This window comes from Sclerotinia sclerotiorum, genomic scaffold (genome assembly GCF_000146945.2).
Source record: "Sclerotinia sclerotiorum 1980 UF-70 scaffold_24 genomic scaffold, whole genome shotgun sequence".
NCBI lineage: Eukaryota > Fungi > Ascomycota > Leotiomycetes > Helotiales > Sclerotiniaceae > Sclerotinia > Sclerotinia sclerotiorum.
The window spans coordinates 112,321-126,859 of NW_001820812.1; the positions used below are offsets into that span (position 1 = coordinate 112,321).

At 41.1% G+C, this 14,539-nt stretch overlaps 6 protein-coding genes across 6 annotated transcripts; 2 read left to right on the forward strand and 4 right to left on the reverse strand.

The window, feature by feature from the left end:
• Window positions 1–563: 563 nt before the first annotated feature.
• SS1G_13225 (predicted protein) lies at window positions 564–2,281 on the reverse strand (the record flags this gene model as incomplete). The annotated part of the gene is made up of 3 exons (XM_001585659.1): window positions 564–929; window positions 993–2,028; window positions 2,259–2,281. The coding sequence occupies 3 exons, from the start codon at window positions 2,279–2,281 to the stop codon at window positions 564–566; spliced, it is 1,425 nt and encodes a 474-aa protein (XP_001585709.1).
• A 745-nt stretch (window positions 2,282–3,026) lies between these two features.
• SS1G_13226 (hypothetical protein) lies at window positions 3,027–3,970 on the reverse strand (the record flags this gene model as incomplete). Its single annotated transcript, XM_001585660.1, has 2 exons — window positions 3,027–3,295; window positions 3,367–3,970. The coding sequence occupies 2 exons, from the start codon at window positions 3,968–3,970 to the stop codon at window positions 3,027–3,029; spliced, it is 873 nt and encodes a 290-aa protein (XP_001585710.1).
• A 249-nt stretch (window positions 3,971–4,219) lies between these two features.
• On the reverse strand, window positions 4,220–4,668 carry SS1G_13227 (hypothetical protein; the record flags this gene model as incomplete). Its single annotated transcript, XM_001585661.1, has 2 exons — window positions 4,220–4,582; window positions 4,633–4,668. 2 exons carry the CDS (start codon window positions 4,666–4,668, stop codon window positions 4,220–4,222), a joined length of 399 nt encoding a protein of 132 aa, XP_001585711.1.
• A 1,966-nt stretch (window positions 4,669–6,634) lies between these two features.
• On the forward strand, window positions 6,635–7,540 carry SS1G_13228 (predicted protein; the record flags this gene model as incomplete). The annotated part of the gene is made up of 1 exon (XM_001585662.1): window positions 6,635–7,540. One exon carries the CDS (start codon window positions 6,635–6,637, stop codon window positions 7,538–7,540), a length of 906 nt encoding a protein of 301 aa, XP_001585712.1.
• A 3,308-nt stretch (window positions 7,541–10,848) lies between these two features.
• On the reverse strand, window positions 10,849–11,013 carry SS1G_13229 (predicted protein; the record flags this gene model as incomplete). The annotated part of the gene is made up of 1 exon (XM_001585663.1): window positions 10,849–11,013. The coding sequence occupies one exon, from the start codon at window positions 11,011–11,013 to the stop codon at window positions 10,849–10,851; it is 165 nt and encodes a 54-aa protein (XP_001585713.1).
• Window positions 11,014–11,276: 263 nt separating this feature from the next.
• SS1G_13230 (hypothetical protein) lies at window positions 11,277–13,139 on the forward strand (the record flags this gene model as incomplete). The annotated part of the gene is made up of 3 exons (XM_001585664.1): window positions 11,277–11,937; window positions 11,987–12,453; window positions 12,504–13,139. The coding sequence occupies 3 exons, from the start codon at window positions 11,277–11,279 to the stop codon at window positions 13,137–13,139; spliced, it is 1,764 nt and encodes a 587-aa protein (XP_001585714.1).
• Between the last annotated feature and the right edge of the window lie 1,400 nt (window positions 13,140–14,539).

A 14,539-nucleotide genomic window follows, 5' to 3' on the forward strand; every position in this document is an offset into this window, starting at 1 on the left:
AGGCCTCTATATTGACTATATTACTACGTCTGTAGGCATATTAAGGTCTCCTCTTGGTATCCTCGGAGGGGACCAATATGCCTGCTTATGGTTCATCTAATCTAGCCTGTTTAGGTAACCGTATTACTAATCACGACACGTGATTAGTACCGGTAACTTCTATTCCTTTTAACAATATAATATAATATAATATAATATAATATAATATAATATAATATAATATAATATAATATAATATAATATAATATAATATAATATAATATAATATAATATAATCCAACCATTTTCCGAATAATAGTTCAGATAATATAGACTCCTCCTCATCCTCTTCCTCATCCTCTGTGTATTTATAATTATAACATTCTAGTAGGAACAGAACAGAATCCTTAGTATGGAAATAAGCAGCCGATGAAAGGAATAAGGAATGACGAAACGCTAAAATTCAATTTGTAAAACTAGTATACTGTAAGTGATAATTCTTGTAGTATCAAAGCATCAAAGTAAAAGGTCGAGGTCAGATAAAAGTTTAGAAGTGAGTTATTAACCATGCCCTCCTAAAGCCTTCATTCGCTATCGAATGATTCGCTTCCCCCCGAATTCCTGGAAACATTTCGACTATTTGAAATCAATGCTATATCCCTCTGTCTAGCTTGTTCCCTTGTTCGTTGCCTACCCGATGTCTTTGACTCAATCTCACCACCTTGTTTTTGTCGTTGATTTTCTCTATATCTTCGAACACGTTCTCTAGCCATTGCTTTTTTTCTCTCATCTTTGGCTTGTGCTAATACCTCTCTCTCAGCTTCCTGCATTCCTTGTTGTCTATCCTTCTTTCGTTGTCTACATCTGCGTTGTCTTTCTCGATCCATGTACTTTCTTCTTTCATCTCGAGCTTCCTGAGTAGTTCCTACAGGTGGGATACCCATTCCTTCCTATTTTATATTAGTATGTGCATCTATTATAGAACAGAGACAAAGATTAGATAAAAGACTTACAGGTTTTGGAGCGAGTTTTCTTCGTTTAGGAGAAACATTAGCAGAAGAATCAACTTCAAGTCCTTCATTCCCAGTAGATGATTCTAAAACATCTCGTCTTCTTTTGTTATTGGCAACTGGAGGTGTATCAATGGAAGGTGTGGATGTTTGCACTAGCTCCGCGACTCTGGGAAGTATTGGTCGTTTCCTGTTACTGCGACTGGTCTGGGGTACTTCAACTGGATCCTCATCGCGAACCGATAATTCTGCCACTTCTGCCATTAAAACTCCCTCTGAGCCGATAATTTCTTCCTGTGAGGGATAGGATTGTGTTTCTTCGTATAAAACTGTCTTCGCCGGTCTGCTCTTTCCCCTTGGGTTATGACTGCTTGGGTGGATATGAACCGGAAGTTCATTCTTTACCACTGGCTCCGCAAGTTCTGAAATGTTCTCTCCAACCACCTCGTCAAGTTCCTCGTTTCCTGCAGAAGAAGACGCTTCATCGTGTAACGCTGTTTTCTCATCCTTCACAACTTTGCCTCTTGCCCTTGTTTTGCGGATATTTTCGACTGGAACTTCATTATGCGCCAATGGCTCTACTTTCTCCGCAGGATCTCTCTTCTTACTACGACTTTGTCTTGGAGGTAGAATTGAGAATGATTCATCAGTTGGTGATTTCGTTGTCGTCTTTAAGGCGTTCTCTAAATCATCATCGCCCGTATTGCTTGCCGTGACATCCTCCTGTACATCATCCTGTGCTTCAATCTTTGGAACAGGTTTAACTGCCTCCTCGAGCTTCTCTCTTATGTTGCTGAGCTTCTCCAGGGGTGCGTCAAGGATAGATTCATCCTGCGTCGAAGATAATTCTGCTTCCGCGAGCTGTTCTCCCAATTTATTGATGCTGCCGTGACGAGTTGGTGTATCGGAAAGGGAGTCTGTTTCTCGCAGGGATGAAGATTCTGCTAAATTCTCATTCTGCTGAGAAGGTCTCGGACTTTGTAGTTTTCCAATGGTATTCGAAATGAATTTCCACACTCTAGAAGACATAATTTCGAATCTATAATGTGGTTGAATGTTAATTCATAAAAATTGGGAAGAAAGTGGTTTTTAGACTGTGGATGGATGATGGTGAAATAAATTTTGTCACAGTGACTAGTTTAGTGTGGCCACAACGATACTCGAGGAAAAATAGTGGATGTCATAGTTTATCCTTATCGCATTCCACCAATGTCGTTATCCCAATCCGAGTCACTAAGGACCCAACTACCCCAGTATTGTATCACTAACGATGCAAGCATTTCTTTTGTCATGTTGGCAACTTGCAAGTGGCATGTGGATCCAGTTTGAATGCGGTGGTCATTGATGAACACCGTAACCATTCCCTAATTCGTTATGAACTTTTCCTTAAGCCGTTTTGGTAATGGTAGTGATGACAACGAAACATGACAACGTTACATCTCCTGCAAATCTGAGAGTCATGAACCAGTACATTGATGAGGGAAATGTTAACGTTTTTTGATGCTTTTCTTGGAGTTTCATTCAACATTCCACAAAGTGTGCAATAGGTGGGGGTTTCGTTTTTAAAGCGGATGCATGGGATGACTTTCTCATTTAGCTGTCACTGATTCCTGTACAATGACCTACATTGTAAGTATGATGATCTAGATGCGGGATCTTCAAGAATTGATTTTAACTTAGCTGGAATGAAAAGACATCAGAGCATCGGGTAAAAGGACGTTACATGTCTGATGTAGGGAGGCTATAAGGTTATATATTGTACAGCGAATTTTGTAGATATAAAATCATCATTGACATTTATCTTAATAAGTATATTTGAATGAAAGACAATATCTAACAGTTCATTCCTATCAAAAGTTAAATATTTGTGACGCAATCTATGCGTAGATATATATTCCGAAAGACATCATCATATCAAGATGTGACGATCAAAATACCAATCTTCTCAGAGTATCCTCTCAAATCCACAAGAGACGAAAAGACTATCATAAACTGGAACACTTGTACGCCATAGCAGTCACTTGAACCCCTTGCATATCAATCCAACGTCGTATATGCTACGCGCACTCCACCCTCATACACGAATTGTAGGCCTATCTCCCTAAAGAATCCAACTTCAGCTCCATGTTCACCATTTCGTTCCAGCGATTTACGTTCTCCTGAATGATAACCAAACATACCGCTGCAATTATCACATATTCGAGCATCCGGACCATCATCAAAACCCCAGCTTTCTTCCATGATGACTCCCCCACCGTTGACTAGATCATTTCCATAGATTTCCTCCAGATCTTCGTCATCAAGGTCTTGATCGTGATTTAGTTCAAATTGAATGCCATTGAGCTCGACAGCTTTTATCAGGTCTGGTTCAACACACTAATCCTCCTTGCTCCCTCACTTCTAAAAGGTGCTCCCAATGCAGAATGAAAATACACTTTATCTCCCTCATATCCGGTGAATGTTTTGGAGAGTACTTTCACAATATGCTTCCCTAGATTTTCCCCATCAACGTGTTCTGCCTGTGCTTTGAATGCTTGTCCAAGGTAGATTTTCAAGTCTTCTCCAAGCTCTGATACATATACTGGTTCCAGATAACGGCCTCCAAGGGTGCTTGTGAAGCGATGTCCGAGTTTATAACCACTTAATCCGCCATCCCTCACAAGATATGACAAACATTCAAAGGCTAATGCACCGTTACTATCCTTTGGTAAACCCCGGATATATAGTTCATCAAGAATTTGGCCCAAATTCTCTCTTGCAATTTTGCGCAGACCGATACCAGGACCAGGTAGGTTCGTTGTGAAATTGGCGAGGTCAATAACCATGGACCTTGAATTCTCGAAGGCCGTTTTCTCCTGCATCAGCGTAGGCTTTCCAGGCAACTGGAGAGCTTGAAGGAATTCAGCAATTTGGCGCCAGCAGTAGCTTTGCAGACCTGTCCAGCTTAAATTGACACTTGGACAACGCTTTATAATATCCATGTTGAGCTTCGAGTTCAAATACCGACCTAGGGCGTCAGGAGAATTTACACTGTCTCTATCATTGTAGTATTTGCCAACAATGCGTAATTCCAAATGCTCCGACTCTGCGCAGATTTCTGGTTGTGTCTTTACAAACCACTTCAAGGAGCAGACCTGAGTGAAAATGAATTCCTTGTTGCGTAACATTAGTTTTTTTCCTTCATCGTTGAAGAACTTCGATACCCGCAGAAACTGAACGGGAAAGTTCTGTTACTCGTTATGCTCTGACTCGGTGACATTAGACTCAAGGATTTTAACTCCTGGGTCGATTATTGGGTAGGCTAATTGAAAGGCATATTTGAGCATGCGAAGTTGTAGTTCATTTGGCAAGTTTCCACTCGAACGAGCAGGTAGAATTGAGGATGGAAAGATTGTGCCGGAGCCAGGCCCCGCAAGCCATGAAATTCCATGAGCTTTGAGGAGTCCTTTCAGATCAGGATTTTCTTTTGCAAGAGCCTCATTTTGCTTTCCAAGCTCCTTGTTCTGTTGACTGAGCTTGATAGTTGCTTTGTCTAATGGTCGATGATAACTGACGACTTCTGGGTCATCGTCTGCTGGCCCGTCCCACATAACCTATACATTTGTGAGTATTCTGATCGAGCTTACACTGAAGCATTACCTACCCCAACACTATGAAGGATATTTGCTACAAGAACCATTGTACCGCACTGCTAGGTTTGATATGATACCGAATCTACTTGATTTGTTTGGAAAATTTTAGTGGTTATGCGCGTCAAAGATATGATTGTGATGTGACTTTGGGAGATTTCAAAAATGTTGTTTTAGTAGGAGAAGAGGCTGAGTGTTAGTGATAAATGAAGCCTTTAAAGAAGGTAAACAGAATCAGAGGCTGCTATAGTATATAGTGCCATACCTGCTGTATAGTAAATACTAAAAACTTTATTACAACCTTCACTACCGTACCCTGTGATGTCCTCTGTCATCTTGTTATCATAGAACCTGCTGGAGCGAACAACCATGAACCAGTTATCTCTCCTAGTTGTTATTGTGGTCTGATTCCGACTTATCCTTCTATTCAACAAATTTCTAATAACTATCTGGAAAGATCATTATTTGTGTGACCTTATACACAATGGTCTCTCAGCGACCAGAAATCCGAACGGACTTTTGAACGACCTAGAGATTGCACTTATCATTATCTTAAGGATCCTCACCATTAACCGTACTAGAGATAAACTGCCTCCACTAGCAATAACAGTTCAGGATTATCGCATGATTGTTCACTTAGGAAATCTTGGCCACACCTCCCACAAGTTTCTACTGTGAGAATCTGCACAGTGAGGCAGCGGAGCGGGGCACCAACATAATCAGGGGAGCTTAAAATAACAGGAAGCTCGAAAATAATAGAAAAGAAGAAGAGAGCCAAGGGAATTTTGACTGGCTATGCATCCATTCTCCTCTTTGCTCAACTTCTACCAGGACAACCTAAATCCCGTGAAATAGACAAACGCAGAACAGACAAGCGGGTAGTATGCCAAGTAGCAAGGAGTAAAATATATAGTCAAACCAAACCCGAAATAAAGAAAAGCAGCCAAAATGTGCAAATATGAAGTTCCATGAAGAATACAGACATTGCGCCACTCGACCAATTGAAGGAGGTAACTAGAAAATGTTTCGCTCCTGAATCAAGCCTATGCAGATAAAGAGACCTTATGATTCAATGAATAAGCAGTGAACTTTCAACGTCTCCGATACATGTGAAGGTGTCGCCCAATATGCCAGTCATTCGCCCTGACCTCCGAATCTTCCAATTCTCACTGGGGCTTTAACCTTACTTCGGGATTTTCCGATCAATTTCTATATTGAACAACGGGATTTAATCGTTGACGCAAGCATGTTAAGCTAGGAGTTATTATAATGAACGATGGTAGAAGATAGCAAGCCTCACAGTACCCAGCATTCTGGAAATCCCATCAGTTCTCGAAGAAAATGGGGGTTTGAGGTTTGGAAGCCGCCGATAGTGTTTGAACTCAGGAGCGGCGTCGATTATTCCATCGCATTGGCTGAAGAATGAGTTGTGATATAAACCCAGGAGTATGGAAATTAGGAAATTAGGAAATGAGAAGATCATGACACTAATATATTATAGAAGTTTGATATTCCAAGACAAAACTGTTTGAAGTATTGAGGTGATAGTCGGGGAAAGTATAGAATTGTGTACCTACTCGTATGCATGGCAAAATTCTTCACCGCCCACGGCAAATCGTGACTCTCCTCTGACTAATGGATGACTTATGATAATGAAAGTTGAGGCAGTCACGCTCTTCAATCAGATGAAGTTGCTTCACTCGCTCTTTCCTTGATATCAGAAATGTAATCTCTTTAAATATGAGGAGAAGTTCTCTCTCAAAACTAACTCTCAACCATTCGAGTATCTTCCGTCTATTATTCGCTGATGTGATTATCTTACTCACTCACAAATTTCAATTATTGTCAGCTTTGCATGCCTAGAGGTAAGATCATATGTGCTTCAAATTTCAAAGGATGTAGAATTGACATTTAGCTAGGTTATTACATCGTTTACCTGCTCTGAATCAATTCCACGATATTTCTCTTCCTCCGTTATTCCACCCCATGAAACCCTTTACTCCATAGGAATACATTATGGCAACCCATCAGTTCACACGGTTCCCAAACCTCTCAGCTGAGATTAGAATTATGATCTGGAGGAAAAGCATAGAGCCCCGCTTAGTAGAGGTCTGGCCCAAAGGTGGAAAATACGATGGATTTTGTTCGAGTACTCCTCTTCCAGGAGCGATGACAGCATGTCGAGAATCTCGAGCAACTGTTATACGTTTTTACTCTCTCGTATTTGGCGGAACATTTATTCAGGCTAGAATTCGGTTCAACTTCGCCCTCGATACGCTATACATTGACTGGAAAATACAAGAACGTCTTGCTAGTTTTGTGTTATCAATTAGCGAATATGAAGCTGGAAGAATTCGATCCATTTTTATCGACGGAGAGATTCGGTATGCACGCTATTGCAACGGACTAGAAGTCGACATGGGTATGCTTCGGCGTAACCCTGCTATGCGTCATGGAATCTCGACCGATTACAACAGTGAGAAAGTTGGAGATGATGAATTTCAGTTACTTTCTTCGGCATTGTCTTCAATGCCAATGCTAGTAAAGTTATACGTCGTATATACGGTAAAACCGGAGGGTGACGAAGCTCCTTTGGATAACCATGATGAGTTTAGCCAGTTGATAATCTTCAAATACGACGAGCTGCTTGATTCTTTTCCAGCACCATCAAATGCTGAGGATGATTATCGGGTTAGCTTAAATGATGAGATTGAACCAATTTCTTTTGATTGGTTATTGAATAATATAAGCGTGAGGTTTAATCAGTATCAAATTCGTCACCTGGACATTCGATACGCATGGAGGTTTCCCACATTCTTTACAACCCCACCTTCTGGTTTTAGCTCCCCTGGCTTTCAGGAGCGTATAGCTTGGTGGAGGGAACACCGGGATTCAGGATATTTTTTATTGGAAGAAGAATAAGGTCGTCTTTAGCGTCATATAGGGACAGGAACATGGATATGTTTTAATGTTGAGCTAGCTTAGATATACATGCATTCGCACATGAAGAGGAAGCGAATTGTATCTTGCTAACAATTTCCGGACTCAACGGAGTAATTTGTCCTGCTTAGAGACTCACTAGCAGCCATACTTTTCAAAGTCGGTTCTTCACCCCTTCTCTTCCCGAGTGTTGGCTGCAGGAATGGCCATGGGGGATTGATTTCATGGAGTAAGGAGATATGAAAGCTGAAGTAGATGACGGAAGAAAGAACTTTAATCATCATGCCATTTTATTATGCTTTTCATACTGTGAAATGAAAACTTTCTCAAATTTCCAATGCTGTATATAAAATAACTCTCCATTTTTCCATACATGCATTTTTGAAGACGCGAGTGGGAATTTCCAGGCCCAGGTATTGCGTAACTTTAAGTATTGATGTATCCACGTAGAGGGATTTTCCTTGGGAATGATATTAAATGAAATTCACGGCGGAACGTCCAGATTGAATGTTCAACTCTTCAAGATTTCCTCAAAAGCAGAACGACATAGAATGATGAGAATGGAAGGGAAAAAATTGATGCGATAGAAAAGGACTATATAAGAGATGCGCTACGTTAAGACGTGCCAGATAATTTGACTGACATCCCTTCGGTAAGCATAGGTAACTATTCCAGCAGCGTGTAGTATCTAGCGCTTCTCATGCAAGTCAAATGAGTCCCATGATTCCCACTTGGGCAACAAATAAAGTAGCTAGACTCAGTACAACGAAACACGATGATTCGGAGAGAGAAAATGATCGGAGGCTGTACGCTAATGAAGTTGTGTAAGAAGAGTATTTCTACGGCCCGCAGACCTCTTCAGTCATACTTTTTGTAAAGGATGGTCGTGAATAATTCAATTAGCATTTTGTCGATGCTAATAGCTGAAGTTCTAAATTCAACCGATATAGTCGACTTGAATTTCTCCCACGGAGACTTAACCCGTTTCGGCATGGTGAGTACAGATTCCTCCGATCACTTGAATGACAGGCTGTTTCAGAAGAATACTCTGATATTGTTGGAATGTATTTTGATACAGGAAGTTTCCAAAAAAAAAGTTGTAAACATGCTTATATCAACGACTCCCACTCAAAGGGAGACAAATCAATGATTGACCGAGTCTCTTCACAAAGCTGTTATGCATCGAAAAGACGTTATTCTCCATTGTGCCTATCCTTGTATGTATAACCATGCAAATCGGAAGTTATGTCTGAGGTGATTGCGATCTACATTGAGAGGCAAAACACGTCAGGAACTATTCATAGAACAAATGAAATGAGGGCAAATTTTGGAAGAACATAGCTCGTCATGTTCTTTGTTGCAAATGGAACCTCCTTTTCTCTTCGCTTCTCCTCCCACTCTATCGAATAGATATTTTTGGATATTATGATGCCACTATCATGAAGCTTCATCCAAAGAGTTTGGAACGAATCCCACTTTTTGTTTGTTGTTGGACCAATTGAGGAAACACCAAATTCGATAATGGGTGCTTTGAAGCGACACTAAGAGATGTTTAGGAGGCTAAAGGTAAGACATTTGGTTGAATGTGGATTAGTGGTTATCAAAGTTGTGATGGATCATCACGTGTAGATACCAGACCCAAGCAATCTTGCACAGGCAGTGGAGTATTTGGTTACATTTGGGGGAGTGCACAGAGCACAGAGCATAAATGAGGAAGTTTGATGAGATGCAATTCGCGGAGGCGATGGTTAAGTAATTGTGGTGATGAGAGGAGAGGAGGAGGAGGAGGAGGAGGAGGAGGAGAGGATGGGGAGGGGAGGAGATGGGGAAAGGAGGAGGAAAGAGAAGAAAATGGAGTGGAGGAAGTATAGAATCAATACCTGTTAAGACATCAAGATGAAATAGGAGTTCCAAATCAATACACCACATAAAGTACTTGTCATTCACTCATTGTTACTTCTGCAGGTAATAATTGACTGGTACAGATTCAAGCGACCATATCCTATTTGATGAAGCAATCCATCCATCTTTCCATTCTCCAAAGTTCATTGGAGGATCACCAAATCTGATACATAGCTGCTTACACCATTCGACATTTGATACTTCAACCGATCACAAATGATGAGGTGGGTTGAGGTAGGGTAAGTAAGTACTGCTGTTGTATACATAGAGTATGTAGGGAGGAGGTGCCTATTATAGATCTGAGATGTTCAACAAAATTGATAGAATCTTTGTAAGACTATTTCATTTATTTTATCCCATCTATAAGTAAGATTGTATAGCTCTTCATAGAATTAGATACTGCACACGGACTATTGAGGTAGCTAGAGGTTGGGTAGGAATGTTGTAGATAAGAGTTGTCTCTTATATCTGAGGGTCTCGAGTATGTACTCGTGATGGTTTATATCTTCATTTTATTCTATGCACTAGGTAGGGAGTGGGAGTATTCACTGCCACTGCCACTGCCACCCTCACTCTCGTTCAATCACTCATTTGGACTATACTCTGTAAATCAGGACCCGTAGATAATCTACTGAATCACAAATCATACAAATTTTATGTATAGTCTTATAATCTCAATCTCATACTTTATTTCTTCATAATTTCCCAAAATCACACTCATCTTCATATTCACATTATTAAATGACCTCTTGCTCCAATCCTGGTTAATTTTAAAAGCGTGCCCCAACCCAATCCAACAAGCTAGGGGCCCTACCCTTCCTTTCCTAACTGACCCCTTCCCCAGCGTCCGCCCGGCCCAAACAATTATTAACCCCTTTTGCCAGTGGGAACACAGACAAGCAACCAAAGGGAAAACAAATCAGCCAATTGCTGCCAGCAACAACGCCAAACCGCAAAGAAGAGAAAAGGCAAAAGGCTCAATCAAAAGATCGGTGCAACATTGACAGACAACCTTTCACCTACAACACAACACAACACAACCTTTTTTTTTCTCACGTCTTTCTGCCCTTCATTCTACTTGGTACATCAACAACATTCACTACAATCGTTTAGAATCTTTTACTTTTCCATCTTCTTCTCAAATCATTCGACTTTTATTTGCCATCGTACCTTCCATCGACAACCAAGTAAACCACTTGGTACATTTTATCTACACAAATCTTAATCCGCATTAAAGACCACGCGAACCAATACTTGTTGAGGATTCAAAGACTTTAATATCTGGTACGTGCTATTATTCGTATTCCTGCATGAAAATGGGAACATCACTCCATCGAATCAATTCTCGATCTCTCAGAATACCTTCAAATTTATATTTCTGAAGCTACTCATTCATTGATTTCAATCTTGGGAATTTCCACTACCTCGACTGTGACTATCTTTCTGTTCACATAGGCTAATTTGTCTCTGTCTTTTGGTGCCAACAGGATTTCGAACCTCCCACCTTCTTTCTTCACAAAAACAATCACCTTCGATCCTTCTACATCAATCATAACAATGGGTAAGCAATTCATTTCATTTTGGCCGAAGTCAATACTTGGGAAGAGGAAATGGAATCATCAAAATATCAAAGACGGCATCAACAATTGGTGGAACCTCAATTCTTCGATTTCACTCTGTGCCATCCACCATACCGACAATCATTCTCGACACACCATTGTTGCAACTACGAAGCTTCAAATCTCGAGTCTGTTGGACTCGCACATTTCGAAATCCACTCCAACAAGCTGGGAAGTCATCAACAATCTGCCACATGATGTTACATCATCCTGATCCGCCAGTCATGAAGTCACATTCAAATGGTCACTGGAATCTCCTCATCCCTAAGAAGTCTTCCGCTCTGTCTTCCGGACAACAACCTGGAGATAAGGATTCATCTGTCGTAAGATCTGAGAGCATTTCCAAAGGCGTCTCAATACCCAAGCAATCATTGGAGAGTATCGAACAGCGTCAATATCCTGGAAGCTTGCATCGTCATCAGCGAGGAGCAGAACGCATACGCGCTCAATTTAGAAGCATGCTGGATGTTGAAGAAGCTCCAAGTTTGGAGCAAATATCTACGGATCACCATGAATCGATGGAGCTATGGGTTGCCGATAAACTGCAGCAGGCTTCTAAGAATTATAGCACTACTTCACATGACTGGGCTGACATTTTACCTCTCTACACAGCTACCAACGGTGCCCCAATGGCGCCTACCCGAGCATCTCCAATTCCTAATGGAGCTCCATCGTCCCCACTAGAAATTCCAATGACCATCAGCTCAACAGATCCAAAGATTGCAGCTCAACAAGCAAGCGATATGAAAAATATTGTCCGAAGAAAGTTGACTGGGTATGTTGGATTTGCAAATCTACCTAATCAATGGCACCGAAAGAGTGTCAGAAAGGGATTCAACTTTAATGTCATGGTTGTTGGTATGTGAAGCTTCTAAATGTATATTCCGTCCATGCTAACTTTTGATAGGTGAATCTGGACTCGGAAAGTCGACTCTGGTCAACACTCTTTTCAACACTTCCTTATACCCACCAAGAGAACGTAAAGGACCTTCCCTCGATATTATCCCAAAAACCGTTTCTATTCAATCAATCAGCGCCGATATCGAGGAGAATGGTGTTCGTTTACGTTTGACTGTTGTTGATACCCCAGGTTTCGGTGATTTCGTTAACAATGATGAATCTTGGCGACCCATCGTTGATAATATTGAACAACGCTTCGACGCCTATTTGGATGCTGAGAACAAGGTCAATCGAGTGAACATTGTTGATAACCGTGTTCATGCTTGTGTTTACTTCATTCAACCAACTGGTCATGCATTGAAGCCTTTGGACATTGAGGTTATGCGTAGACTTCATACCAAAGTCAACTTGATTCCAGTCATTGCTAAGGCTGATACTTTGACCGATGAAGAAATCACCGCTTTCAAGTTTAGAGTGAGGATCTCACTTGCATATTTTTAAATCCTACGCTAACCATGTTCCAGATTCTCGCTGATATCAAGCACCACGATATTCAAATCTTCGAGGGTCCACATTACGAGAAGGACGATGAGGAGACGATTGCCGAGAACAAGGAGATCATGGACAAAGTACCTTTCGCAGTTGTTGGTGCCAATTCCGAAATTACAAACAACGAGGGACGTAAAGTTCGAGGACGTAAATACCCATGGGGAGTCATTGAAGTTGACAATGAAGAGCATTGTGATTTCGTCAAGCTCAGACAAATGCTCATCCGAACTCACATGGAGGAGCTCAAGGAACACACCAACAACGCTTTGTACGAAAACTACAGATCGGAGAAGCTTACTGCTATGGGTGTGACTCAAGATCCAAATGTTTTCAAGGAGGTCAACCCAGCCGTCAAGCAAGAGGAAGAACGCCAATTGCACGAGCAAAAACTTGCCAAGATGGAGGCCGAGATGAAGATGGTTTTCCAACAAAAGGTCGCGGAGAAGGAGAGCAAGTTGAAGCAGAGCGAAGAAGAGTTGTACGCACGACATCGCGAGATGAAGGAACAACTCGAGCGTCAACGTCAAGAACTGGAGGAGAAGAAATCCAGAGTCGAGAGTGGAAGACCAATAGAAAAGGAAGGCAAGAGGAAGGGTTTCTCACTCCGTTAAGGGGTGACTTTTCAAAAATCAGGGCCTGCCTTTTTATGATGGTACCAACACGACACAATCGATACTTTACTTTTCAATTCATGTCTCTTTAATCATTGATCCTTAATATCTGGCAGTGGAAGAAGCGAGCGATGGGGTGGAGGGTGATATTCAGGCGCGGCATGCTTCTGCGAGGCAAGGTCGTAAATGCTATAATGGGGTTTGTCTTGCATTCAAGAATGAGTGGTATTTCGAGGAGTTTTATTTTTGCACATGAGAATGAAAGAAAAGGGGAAGAGGAAGAAATGCAACAAGACGAAAGACCATGATGCTTACAGAAAAGATTGGCTTTTTGCAAAGTTTTATTTTCCTATGGCTTCGACCAAAATATTCACCTCCAAACTTTCCTCAAATGGATCAATACTCTGTATTTATTATGATAGCTCGAGACACTTAGTTCATTTTTTTCTCCTTTCTAATCTTTTTTTTTTTTCTTTTTGATTTTCTTTTGATTGTTTCGCGTGTGGTTTTCCCTTTTTTGTTTTTTTGGCCTTTTAACTTTTAACTGAGGTTTTGAGAATGGATGGATGGATGGATGGGGAGGCAGGGGGAGGGAGGGAGAGGTATGGTGGAATAAATAAATAAATAAATAAGTAAATGATCACTCTCAATTATAAAGGAATGAAAGGAAAAGAAAAGAAAAGTATGTAATCGAATAAATAGTGGTTTATTTATTGTAGTTATCTGTGATTATCTACTTTGATTGTATATGTATATTTGTATGTTTGTAACTTTTTGGGTGGGTTTGGTTTGGTTGGTAGGCGGGGATTGGTAGGGAAGGATGGGGAGTAGTGGGAGGGGATGAAGGGTAAGGATTGATAAGGGGGGGGGAAGGTAGGAGAGGTAGGAGAGGTAGGAGAGGTAGGAGAGGTAGGAGAGGTAGGAGAGGTAGGAGAGGTAGGAGAGGTAGGAGAGGTAGGAGAGGTAGGAGAGGTGGTTGCTGGGTTCTTTTTAGGAGGTTAGGAGGTTAGGAGGTTAGGAGGTTAGGAGGTTATGGGGTTATGAGCTTATTTTGATGGTGGATGTGGAGTTTGGAGTGTGAAGTTTCGGGTATGAAGTATATATAAAATAAAACTAAGGAGTTGAGATAATTGTGATTATAACCTCATAAGCGAGTATTCAGAAAATGGAAAAGGGTAGTAGTGGTATACAGATTCCTGGGTAGAGTGGAAAGGTCTTTGGAGTTGGAGATATCTGATATATTTAGATGGATTGAGGAATTTAAGTATGGAGGAGAGAAAGGGGAAGGGGAAGGGAAAGGGAAAAGGAAGGGGTGGAGGAGGGGGAGGGGTGGTTTAATCTTTGATATGTAGGGAGTTTAATATATAATTTATATTTCGGTTATTTATATTGGTGGTTGA